This window comes from Cherax quadricarinatus, chromosome 23, assembly GCF_038502225.1.
Source record: "Cherax quadricarinatus isolate ZL_2023a chromosome 23, ASM3850222v1, whole genome shotgun sequence".
NCBI lineage: Eukaryota > Metazoa > Arthropoda > Malacostraca > Decapoda > Parastacidae > Cherax > Cherax quadricarinatus.
Window position 1 is genome coordinate 33,979,702 of NC_091314.1, and position 13,798 is coordinate 33,993,499.

The 13,798-nt window shown below is 39.3% G+C and overlaps 1 protein-coding gene across 1 annotated transcript in view; it reads left to right on the top strand.

The window, feature by feature from the left end:
- Positions 1-308: 308 nt before the first annotated feature.
- The window catches only part of Pmm2 (phosphomannomutase), a gene marked incomplete at its 5' end in the record, with an annotated part of 66,674 nt that continues 53,184 nt past the window's right edge, over positions 309-13,798 (top strand). The window contains 1 exon segment of the mRNA XM_053772260.2: positions 309-423. Coding sequence (XP_053628235.1) covers positions 309-423 — 115 coding nt within the window.

Genomic DNA, 13,798 nt, shown 5'->3' on the forward strand with positions numbered 1-13,798 from the left:
TTATTAGTGCTTTATATTTATTTGTCATTGTTTTCTTTATATAAATCTATATTTAATCTTTGAAAAAAAATTTCTTTTGCTTATACTTTTGGGTGTCTGAAACGATTAATCAGATTTCCATTTTTTCTTATGGGGAAAATGGTTCCGCCGTTCGTGAATTTCGCCATTCAGCAGACACTCTGGAAAGGATTAATCATGAAACTTGGGGGCCCACTGTATTCTTAAATTTTTAGCTGTCTTATCCCCACCCAAATAATGAATATGCCAAATTGTTTACCATTAAATAAAAAACCTGGTTATGTTTTCAGACAATTAGCGATGACATGTATCAATTCATGACACAAGTAAAGGAGACAGTAACGTGTGGGCTGGTGGGTGGTTCGGATCTCAAGAAAATAGCTGAGCAAATAGGTGGTATGGATGGTAAGTATAAATATCCATTCAGTCACTTGACCATTAACTCAAGGTCATAAATAAGGTATAGCTTTTTAATAATCTTTATAGTTAATAATTGCCAGGAAAGAGCAGGATAACTATCATATTAAGAATTCTGTGGATTCACAAAATATACTTCTAAACAAATGTCCATTTCTCACCAAAGCAGTGGCCCTGTAAGAATAATAATAATAATAATAATAATAATAATAAAATTAATAGTATTAGTGGATGAATGGTTCAGAGAACTGACAAGTTGATAAATTAGACACATGTGCAACACTTGGGTATATTTAATGAGGAAACGTTTCGCCACACAGTGGCTTCATCAGTCCATACAAAGGAGAATGGTGAAGACCAGGAGGAGTTTAAGGTAATCAGTCCCTCAGCCTTAAGTTGATGTAATCAGTCCATCAATCTTGGAAAGAATACCTTTTCAAGATTGATAGACTGATTACATCAATCTTGAAAAGGTACTGATGGACTGATTACATCGACTCAAGGCTGTGGGACTGATTACCTCAAATTCCTCCTGTTCTTCACCATTCTCCTTTGTATGAGCTGATGAAGCCAGTGTGTGGCAAAATGTTTCCTCATTAAAGATACCCAAGTGTTGCACATGTGTCTAATTTATCAATAGTATTAGTATCAAAATTATTATAAATTCTTATAATTATTTTTTATTATTAAAACATTTATTACCAATATTAAAAACTATTATTGCAGCATTTATTACCAGATATTATATTAATTTATCTTATAATAATTTGGAAAGAGTTATAATTTGGTTGTGGTGCTGTGTGAAAAGTTTACAGCATGCATTGCACTTTCTGCTGAAATAAAAACTGAGTTGGTTTTCAAGAGATGAAGAATAGTAATGATTAAATTATAATAATAGCAACAATAAAGGTAGTCATTTACAGTAAAATATTTTGAGCTTCACTTAAGATTACAGCCACTGTATGGTTGACATTACAGAACAAACGTTGTTTAAGGAAGACTCTTCATCATCAGCGAATCAACTTAGAAGAATTTCGAAGTTGTAACTGAAGTAGAAAATAATCAACAGCAGACCTCTTAACTTATGTTACTAATGATCTGGACAATTTGGAAGTGTTAAGTTCGTCTCATTTACTCCATGGCAGAAGGCTCGAACTAGTTCCTCCCATGAATGATAAAGAAATTATGGAGGATCCTACTTATCTCAAACCTGAGCAACTCAGACATAAATTCAAACACGTTAACCCATAAACGGTCCAAACGTATGTATACATTCTCTTGCCCAGTGCCCCGAATATTTTGAAAAAAAAAAAAAATTATGGAAATAAAGAACACATTTTTCTAAGTGTTATAGGATAAAAAAAAAAGTTTAGGGTCAGTATTTACCGAGATATGAGGCTGCAAAGTTAGCACTGGATGCTTACCTGATGGCAACATGCCGCTTCCAGAAGTGTTGCCGATTTACCTTTTTTTCTCATTTTTATATTTATATAATTTTTACGTTCTGATAATTACAATTTATAGTAGTTCTTGTCATTGCATAATCAATCTTTGTTCTGACACTAATATTAGGTACTGAAATTGTACTCAAATTGTCACAAACACACTGACAGGTGAACATTTACACCTGCCTTGGCCATTTACTATTGTCTAGGAATATATACAGCAATGTTTTGGATATGTGGGAGTATATAATAATAATAATACTGTAAGTTCTCTTGAAGCATGCTGTAAGACAAGTGTCAATCTACTGCTGACAGTGCAGTGATAAGATAAGGTAAGTGGTGACATTTGATGAGCATCCACACGAGGGGGCAGTAATAAGATAAGTGGTGACATCTGGTGAGCATCTGCCCTCGCTTTATTTGTTTTCACTATTACACATAAACATGCATGTCTGTCTAGCTCTCTGTCTAGCCCTCTGTCTAGCTCTCTGTTTATCTCTGTCTCTTCTTATCTGTCTCTGTCTGCTTGTCTCTCTGCTTGTCTCTCTCTCTGTCTCTGTCTCAGAGAGAGCCACTCATGAACCAACAGGTATTACACATGACATCGGTATTGGCCAGTCATCCTTACACATAATATCTACAAGCACAGTATAGCACTTTGTCTAGATTTTTGGGTTATCCTAGGTAATTTACACTATGTATAATTGTATTTATGTGTACCTGTGAGACAGAGATAGACATACAGACAGACAGATGGAGATAGAGCCAGCCTGACAGCCAGGCAGCCACCCAGCCTGCCGAATATGTATTACACATTCCAGAATTGTTTCTCTTTACTTAGGGCATAGGTTGTAAGATGTTCTGAAAGGGTGTTGCACTAACCTTGCACATGAGTTATTATGGAGGTTTTTGATATTTCCTTGACCATTTATAGCCACATCCACCTCTAAGCCACTAAACTCGGGGTAGCATCACTTTCCTCTTAAAATGGGAGTGTTAATACTACATGAAATCACTGAATCCCAGGTGTTTGCTGTGCTGTTTGCTCTAGCTGGCGCTCAATTGAACTGGTACTCCCACGAGGTACTAAGTTGTCCCAGATTTTTTAATACTGTGCACACTGAGTGTTAAGACCCATTCTATGCTGACCAGGCATCTCAGGCCAATCATGCCAAATTTGGAGGCAGGAAAAATAAAACGTTGATTTACGTTTGGGGAGCTAGCAGTAAGAATGTACATATACGTTTGGACTGTTTACAGGTTAATACAGTGATTAAATGTTGGGTGAAAATTTGGCAAGAAGGCTATCTCACCTCACTAAGAGAACACTTCTATGGAGCTGGTGTTCCTGAAAATCATATGTTCTTAAGACCTGGTGACATAGTGATTATTAACCCTTTCAGGGTTTCGGCCATACTAGTACGGCTTACGCACCAGGGTTTTTGACGTACCAGAACGCCTAAATTCTAGCGCCCTCAAATCTAGTGAGAGAAAGCTGGTAGGCCTACATATGAAAGAATGGGTCTATGTGGTCAGTGTGTGCAATATAAAAGAAATCCTGCAGCACACAGTGCGTTATGAGAAAAAAAAAACTTTGACCATGTTTTTGGATTAAAACAGCGACTTGGCACTGTATTTTCGTATGGTATTTATTGTCGTATTCTAGTTTTCCTGGTCTCATTTTATAGAATGAAAGACATATTACAGAAATTGAGATGATTTTGACTGGTTTTACAATGAAAAGTACCTTGAAATTGAGCTCAAAGTAGCAGAAATGTTCGATTTTTACCAAGGTTCAAAAGTAAACGAATCATGCTAAACGTCCAATACACGTCAACTGGTGAGTCTAATATTCTTTCACAAGTGAATGGGAATGTATGAAAGTATAGTAGTACCAACACTCTTATATGGATGTGAAGCTTGGGTGGTAAATGCAGCAGCGAGGAGACGGTTGGAGGCAGTGGAGATGTCCTGTCTAAGGGCAATGTGTGGTGTAAATATTATGCAGAAAATTTGGAGTGTGGAAATTAGGAGAAGGTGTGAAGTTAATAAAAGCATTAGTCAGAGGGCAGAAGAGGGGTTGTTGAGGTGGTTTGGTCATTTAGAGAGAATGGATCAAAGTAGAATGACATGGAAAGCATATAAATCTATAGGGGAAGGAAAGAGGGGTAGGGGTCGTCCTTGAAAGGGTTGGAAAGAGGGGGTAAAGGAGGTTTTGTGGGCAAGGGGCTTGGACTTCCAGCAAGCGTGCATGAGCGTGTTAGATAGGAGTGAATGGAGACGAATGATACTTGGGACCTGACGATCTGTTGGAGTGTGAGCAGGGTAATATTTAGTGAAGGGATTCAGGGAAACCGGTTATTTTCATATAGTCGGACTTGAGTCCTGGAAATGGGAAGTACAATGCCTGCACTTTAAAGGAGGGGTTTGGGATATTGGCAGTTTGGAGGGATATGTTGTGTATCTTTATACGTATATGCTTCTAAACTGTTGTATTCTGAGCGCCTCTGGAAAAGCAGTGATAATGTGTGAGAGTGGTTTAAGTGTTGAATGATGATGAAAGTATTTTCTTTTTGGGGATTTTCTTTCTTTTTTGGGTCACCCTGCCTCGGTGGGAGACGGCCGACTTGTTAAAAAAAAAAAAAAAAGTGCGCTGATATTATTTATACCATTTCTACACTAATGCAGTACTCTGCATAACAGTAGATCTTCTATTTTTTGTGAGAATAAAAATTCAAAGTGGAAAGCAAAAGAATGTAAGAAGGGCGTGGGACATGACTAGTGAACAGAGGAAATGTTATTTTAGTGCCAGGAATGTCTTTCTTGTTTATTCTGGGCCCTATTTGGAAATTGGCATCTTTTGAAATTTGTGTGATATTGGCAAAATTGCTAAATTCTGATAGTTGGATAGTTGAAATTGGTAAATGGGTGGTTTCTTGTACTCATTCGATAGAAAAAATGGAGTTCTAGCAAAACAGTTATGATTTTTGTCGACTAGTACACTGGAATTGGCTGAAAATAGGGCTCAAAGTGGGCAAAATCGCCAATGCGTAAACATCGTCGAAACCACTAACTTTGCGAGAGCATAATTCCATAAGTTTTCCATCAAATTTCATACTTTTGGTGTCGTTATGATTGGGAAAAGATTCTCTATCTTTTCATAAAAAAAATAATTTTTTTTTTTTTTTAAATTTGGGCGACCCTGAGAACAAGTCTCGGAGAGGGCCTGGCGACCCTGAAAGGGTTAACCCTTTGATTGTTTTGGTCATATATATATATGTCTTACGAGGTACCGTGTTATATACTCATAAATTCTAGTGGCTTCAAATCAAGCAGGAGAAAGCTGGTAGGCCCACATGTGAGAGAATGGGTCTGTGTAGTCAGTGTGCACCATATAAAGAAAATCCTGGAGCACGCAGTGCACAGTGAGAAAAAAAAACTCCGACCGTTCTTTATAATTAAAATTCCGACTTTGTGGTCTATTTTTGTATAGTATTTATGGTTGTATTCTCATTTTCTTGATCTCATTTGATAGAATGGAAAACATACTATAGAAATAGAGGTGATTTTGATTGGTTTTACTATAAAAAGAACCTGGAAATGGAGCTCAAAGTAGGGGAAATGTTTGATTTTTGCTGATGTTCAAAAGTAAACAAATGATATCATTGTCCAATAAATGTCCAACTAGCCATTCTAATATGCGGTCATGAATGGGTTGACATTATTTGTACAATTATTACAGTATTGCAGTAGTCTGCATAACAGTAAATCTTCTATTTTTTGTTTGAATAAAAATTCAAAATAGAAAGCAAGAGTAATATCAGAGGGGCCTGGAGACATGACTGATGAACAAAGAAAATGTTATTTTAGAGCCAGGAATGTCTGTTTTGTTCATTCTGAACCTTATTTTGAAATTGTCATATTTTTTAATTTTCGTGAAATTGGCCAAATTGCAAATTTCTGATCACATTATTGGGTAGTTGAAATCGGTAAATGGGCAGTTTCTTGTACTCAATCGATAGAAAAAATGGAGTTCTAAAGAAATAGCTATGAGTTTCGTCGACTGGAACAATGGAATTAGCCAAAAATAGGGCTCAAAGTGGGTGAAATCGCCAATTTGTAAATATCGCCGAGGTCGCTAACTTTGCGAGAGCGTAATTCCGTCAGTTTTCCATCAAATGTCATTTTTTTGGTGTCATTACAATCGGGAAAAGATTCTCTATCATTTCATAAGAAATTTTTTTTTTTTTTTTTTGTAAATTTTGCAACACCAGGAGACACCTCAGGATTGGGGGTTGCGACAGTCAAGGGGTTAACAATGATGGTCCAAGGTCTCATTGGCCTCTTGGAAAAATAGTGACCATACATCCTGATGCAAATGGAACCATCAAGACAGTTGAAGTTTTGAGCGAAATTTTAAGGAATAAGCGAACAATAGATAAACTAGTGCCGTTAGAATTACGCAAGTGTTGAAAACAAACTTAGTGATTCTCCGGCAACCCCACAGACTAAAGTTGTTAAGAAAAGACAATCAGCAGTAGTGACCAGTGAGAAAATCAAAATGATGTTAAGAAACGAATAGTTCACCTACAGCAAACTTTCACCTGCCCCCCAGTGTGGAGAAAATTCTCCAGTAAAGGGGGAATCTCTCAGCCCCCTCAGCCTCCTGAGGGACTTAGCCCTCTTGAAAGGGGCTAGTGGACTCTTCCTTCCTCGTAAACAGTTTTATGAGGAACGTGTATGTTCCATAGCATCATGAAGCACGCCTTCCTCTCCTTTCTAAAGTTCCTGATCAACTACACAACAAGGTTAACTCCTTAACTGTTCAAACATTGATCTACGTTCTTACTGCTAGTGCTTCAAACGTAGATCAGTGTTTTATTTTTCCTGCCTCCAAATTTGGCATGATTAGCCTGAGATGCCTGGTCAGTACAGATTGGGTCTTAACACTTGGTGTGCACAGTATGAAAAAAATCAGGGACCACTTAGTACCTTGTGGGAGCACCAGGTCAATTGAGCACCAGCTAGAGCAAACTGTGGCAAATACCAGGGATTCACTGATATCATGTCGTATTAACACTTCCATTTTAAGAGGAAAGTGATACTGACCCTGAGTTTAGTGGTTTTGAGATGGATGTGGCCACAAGTGGCTGAGGAAATATCAAGAACCTCGATAATAACCCGTATGCAACATTTGTGCAACATCCTTTCAATTTTGATACCACTGGTAGTGTCATCCTGCCAAAGTGTCCTATAACCTATGCCATAAGTAAAGAGAAACAATTCAGGAACACATGTCATATGTGTTTGGCAGGCCGGGTGGCTGACCGGCTCACTGGCTGGTCAGCTGCTTTGGCTGGCTGGCTGATTTACTTTGGCTGTCTCTATCTCCATCTCTCTGTCTGTATCTATCCCTGTCTCTGTCTGTCCCTGTCTCTGTATATCCCTGTCCCTGTCTATTTCTGTCTCACAGGTACACATAAATACAGTTATTATTCATAGTGTAAATTACCTAGGATAACCGAAAAAATCCAGACATTGTGCTATACTGTGCTTGTAGATATAAGGCATAATAAGCATGACTAGCATGTAATATGCATTTTCACTTGTTCAGGAATCAGATGTGATGACTCTGCATTGTTGTGCAATACCTGTTGGTTCATGAGTGGCTCTCTCTGAGACAGAAAGAGAGACAAGCAGACAGACAGAAAGACAGATAAGAGGAGACAGAGGTAAACAGAGATAGAGCTAGATAGATAGACAGATAGACAGACAGACAAGTTTGTGTAACAGTGAAAACAAATATAGCCAAGGCAGTGCACGATCATCAGATGTTACTCCACTGCTGCACTGTCAGCAGTGGAGTAACACTTGTTTTACACCATGGTTCAAGGAGTTTCATATATACTCCAGCATATCTAAAACATTGCTGGGACCTATAAACACTTATGTATATATTTCTAGACAATAGTACATGACCAAGGCAGGTGAAAATGTTCACCTGTCAATGTGTTTGTGACTGAGTACTATTTCAGTACAGTGGAACCTTGACTTACGAGTTTAATCCATTCTGTGACCTGGCTCGTAACTCAGTTTGCTCGTATATCCAATCAATTTTCCTCATTTAAATTAATGAAATGCCATTAATCCGTTCCATTGGAATTCCTGCTCTCGGAAGGCACGTCTCTGGAAGCACACATCAACCACCTAACTGCTGCAGCATATGGGCAACTGGAAAACCTGAGAATAGCGTTCCGATACCTTAGTAAGGAATTGTTCAAGGCACTGTACACCGTGTACACAGAGGCATCGCTAGAGTTGGTGTTACCCGGGGCGGAATCTCTGGTGTCACCCGGGGCAGCATCTTTGGTGCCACCCCCATGGAATTCATGGGTGGGGGGATAGGGGGGTAAACTCCAGTTATGTCACTACTGTATGACCAGTGACAAATGTTTAGCAATGAGAACGTTGAAGAGCCATAAAATGAACAGAAGAATACTTCTCAACTTTATTAATGATAAAATAAATAATCATAGTAATATTGAGGAAACATAAACTCAATGCCACTTTGAGTGCAGGCAACAGATCCTACATTTATTCATCTTCAACAATGCCAAAACAAAAAAAAAAAAACTTGAAAAATAAAGAAAAACATTGCAATATCAGAGAAACACAAGTTCCAATTTGGCCTTGAGTACAGGTAACATCTCAGTGACTCTGATCTTACATTTCCTTGCCTTCAGTTATGCAGAATCATCTATCACATCATCAAAATCAATGATTTTCCCTATATAGGCTTATTTGTACTTTGTTAATATATAATAGGCTATATGGAAATGAAGGATTCTTTTCTTATGTTGATGCAGCACTGTTTTGGGCATTAGTGTCATCTTCTTTAGAGGCTCTATGGTGTCACCCCGTAAATGGTATCACCTGGGGCGCCCCCCCCACCTCCCCTTATGACGCCCCTGCGTGTATGTCAGGCCTATACTTGAGTATGCAGTACCAGTCTGCAACCCACACTTGATCAAGCACGTCAAGAAATTAGAGAAAGTGCCAAGGTTTGCAACAAGGATAGTTCCAGAGCTAAGGGAAATGTCCCACGAAGAAAGGTTAAGGGAAATTGGCCTTACGACACTGGAGGACAGGAGGGTTAGGGGAGACATGATAACGACATACAAAATACTGCATGGAATAGACAAAGTGGACAGACAGGATGTTCCAGAGAGGCGACTCATATGAGTCAAAGGGATGTTAGGAAGTATTTCTTAAGTCATAGAATAGTCAGGAAGTGGAATAGTCTAGCAAGTGAGGTAGTGGAGGCAGGAACCATACATTGCTTTAAGATGAGGTATGATAAAGCTCATGTAGCAGGAAGAGAGAGGACCTAGTAGCATTCATTGAAGAGGCAGGGCCTCTTCACTGAATGTACATAATACTTCAATATGATGCTAATATAAACTCTGCAGCTTATTTATTTATTTATTTTTTTATTATCACACTGGCCGATTCCCACCAAGGCAGGGTGGCCCGAAAAAGAAAAACTTTCACCATCATTCACTCCATCACTGTCTTGCCAGAAGGGTGCTTTACACTACAGTTTTTAAACTGCAACATTAACACCCCTCCTTCAGAGTGCAGGCACTGTACTTCCCATCTCCAGGACTCAAGTCCGGCCTGCCGGTTTCCCTGAATCCCTTCATAAATGTTACTTTGCTCACACTCCAACAGCACGTCAAGTATTAAAAACCATTTGTCTCCATTCACTCCTATCAAACACGCTCACGCATGCCTGCTGGAAGTCCAAGCCCCTCGCACACAAAACCTCCTTTACCCCCTCCCTCCAACCCTTCCTAGGCCGACCCCTACCCCGCCTTCCTTCCACTACAGACTGATACACTCTTGAAGTCATTCTGTTTCGCTCCATTCTCTCTACATGTCCGAACCACCTCAACAACCCTTCCTCAGCCCTCTGGACAACAGTTTTGGTAATCCCGCACCTCCTCCTAACTTCCAAACTACGAATTCTCTGCATTATATTCACACCACACATTGCCCTCAGACATGACATCTCCACTGCCTCCAGCCTTCTCCTCGCTGCAACATTCATCACCCACGCTTCACACCCATATAAGAGCGTTGGTAAAACTATACTCTCATACATTCCCCTCTTTGCCTCCAAGGACAAAGTTCTTTGTCTCCACAGACTCCTAAGTGCACCACTCACTCTTTTTCCCTCATCAATTCTATGATTCACCTCATCTTTCATAGACCCATCCGCTGACACGTCCACTCCCAAATATCTGAATACGTTCACCTCCTCCATACTCTCTCCCTCCAATCTGATATTCAATCTTTCATCACCTAATCTTTTTGTTATCCTCATAACCTTACTCTTTCCTGTATTCACCTTTAATTTTCTTCTTTTGCACACCCTACCAAATTCATCCACCAATCTCTGCAGCTTCTCTTCAGAATCTCCCAAGAGCACAGTGTCATCAGCAAAGAGCAGCTGTGACAACTCCCACTTTGTGTGTGATTCTTTATCTTTTAACTCCACGCCTCTTGCCAAGACCCTCGCATTTACTTCTCTTACAACCCCATCTATAAATATATTAAACAACCACGGTGACATCACACATCCTTGTCTAAGGCCTACTTTTACTGGGAAAAAATTTCCCTCTTTCCTACATACTCTAACTTGAGCCTCACTATCCTCGTAAAAACTCTTCACTGCTTTCAGTAACCTACCTCCTACACCATACACTTGCAACATCTGCCACATTGCCCCCCTATCCACCCTGTCATACGCCTTTTCCAAATCCATAAATGCCACAAAGACCTCTTTAGCCTTATCTAAATACTGTTCACTTATATGTTTCACTGTAAACACCTGGTCCACACACCCCCTACCTTTCCTAAAGCCTCCTTGTTCATCTGCTATCCTATTCTCCGTCTTACTCTTAATTCTTTCAATTATAACTCTACCATACACTTTACCAGGTACACTCAACAGACTTATCCCCCTATAATTTTTGCACTCTCTTTTATCCCCTTTACCTTTATACAAAGGAACTATGCATGCTCTCTGCCAATCCCTAGGTACCTTACCCTCTTCCATACATTTATTAAATAATTGCACCAACCACTCCAAAACTATATCCCCACCTGCTTTTAACATTTCTATCTTTATCCCATCAATTCCGGCTGCCTTACCGGGATTGATGGGATAAAGATAGAAATGTTAAAAGCAGGTGGGGATATAGTTTTGGAGTGGTTTGTGCAATTATTTAATAAATGTATGGAAGAGGGTAAGGTACCTAGGGATTGGCAGAGAGCATGCATAGTTCCTTTGTATAAAGGCAAAGCTTATTTATCTATCACAATTCATTTAATATGACATAATAAACAATATAAATAACATAGAAACATGATATATACTCTAGAATGAATAAAATATGTCGTTATGCAACTAGTGGTGGCGGCCATTCCCGCTCCCGCTCTGACTATATCTTCCCATGCTCTTATTATAAGAAACAATGGAGTGTTTGTGAGGCTAGTTGCACTAGATCACTAGTTTCATAAGGAAAACACTGAAACAATGTATTTATAAATAAGAAATATTGTATAAAAACATACTAAAACATAAAGAATGTAAAGAAATAAACTGGTTATATAAAGTGTACGTACACACTTACCTTGGAGCAGAGATACTGAGGTTAAGGGTGGGAGAAGATAGAGCTGCATATGCTGTCAGTGGCCCTATAAACACCAACAATGACATTGGAGGAGTTCGTTTCGTTTTGTCTTTTGTCTATCACTTAATCGCTTAACCTGTTTGCTACATTCTTAATGCTACACTTTATTGCTGAACTTAATTACTACAATTTGTTTTTATTTTTTTTTTTACTTCACTTTTCACTGATTTTTGTCTTTTTCTCCATGCTTTCCTCACTTTCATCTGCAGGTCATTTCATTAAAAACTTAAGATTTAATAGGCAATAACTTATTAGGAATTTTATGTTTACAGTCATTTGGGTGGGTGTAGGTGAAAATTATGGGGGAATTACAGATAATGAGTAAGTCTAAATTGTTTTGGATGTGTTCATGATACAAAAAAGAGAATTGGGTGGTTTTCATTTGGTTAGCTGATGATGGGGTGTATTAGGGAGACGAGATTTTTTTTTATGGTAGGTTTGAAAATGGTGGTCGAGACTGCGGTTCTAGAGTTTTCAGGGAGGGAGTTCCACATTTTAGGCCGTTTTATGTATGTACAGTGGACCCTCAACCAACAGCATTAATCCATTCCAGAGGGCTTGCCGTTGGTCGAGTTAATTTTCCCCATAAGAAATAATGGAAATAGAATTAATCTGTTACTGACACCCCAAAGTCTGGAAAAAAAAAATTTTTACATGAAATATACATTTCCTTATATGGAAAGGAATGGGACATGCAAAATAAACAGTAATTAAATGCCACTTACCTTTATTATGGAGTTGTTGATGAGTGATGTGCCAGCAGCAGGGGAGAGTCAGGATTGTCTATTGCTTGGAAGGAGAATCCCTTTCCATAAAGACTTCAGGTACCAAGTCCTTTGGTGGGGTTACCTCCCATCTTGGTTTTTTTAATGCCACTAGGACCAGCTTGAGAATCACTAGACCACCATCACTACCACCCTCTACCACCATCACAGCCAGTACCACCATCACAACTAGTACCACCCTCTACTACCATCATAACCACAACCACCATCACAACCACTACCACCATCACAACCACTACCACCCTTTACCACCATCACAACCACCCTCTACCACCATCACAACCACCCTCTACCACCATCACAACCACCCTCTACCACCATCACAACCACTACCACCCTCTACCACCATCACTACCACCCTCTGCCACCATCACAACCACTATCACCCTCTACCACCATCACTACCACCCTCTACTACCATCACAACCACTACCACCATCACTACCACTCTCTACCTCCACCACTTTTGTATTTTTCTACAAACTTTTTCTTGAATTCTATCGTGTTTCTCACATCCTTTACCAAAGGGCTGGCTCTAGAAGCTTTCGTGGGGTCCATGGTGGCTTATTTAGCAGTTACAAGCACTAGAAACAGTGGAATAATCCAAAGTGTATGGGAGGCACACGTGGAAACTGACTGCAACAGCTTGTAAACAATGGCACACTGACTCTTGGAGTGGCTGGGCGCACATCGACAGATTCTGGACGAACGTCGTTGGTTAAGTTTTTCACTGTTGGTTAAGGCATTTTTTCTACAGCAAAAAGCGCCGTTAGACGAAATTGCTGTTACTTAATGCTGCCGTTAGTTGAAGGTCGACTGTATATCGAATTTTTGTAGAGGTTTAGCTGGACACAGGGAATCAAGAAAGTGTTTTAGTTCAGGGTTAGTATTAGAATCTATGGTTCTGTAAATGTAGGTTGCACAATAGTAGGTGTGAATGTTCTGTATCGTGAGTAGGTTTAGGTCTTTGAAGAGTGGGGGTGTGTGCTGTCTTGCATTGGATTGCTTGATAATTCTTACTGCAGCTTTCTATTGGGTTATTATTGGCTTTAGGTGAGTTGCTGCTGTTGATCCCCAGGCACAAATAGCATAGGTGAGGTAGGGATAGATGAGTGAATAGTATAGTGTGAGTACGGCTGATTGTGGTACGTAATAACATATCTTGGAGAGAATCCCAACTGTTTTAGATGGTTTTTTTGTTATTTTTTGGATATGGGTGTTTAATTTCAGGTTGCTGTCAAGGTGCAGGCCCAGGAATGTGCCCTCATTATGTTTAGCAATAGGAATGTTGTCATTCATTATGTTCAGCTGGGCAGCACCTGTTCTCTTCCCAAACAGAATGTAGGTTTTGTCAGTATGTATTAAGTATAAGTTT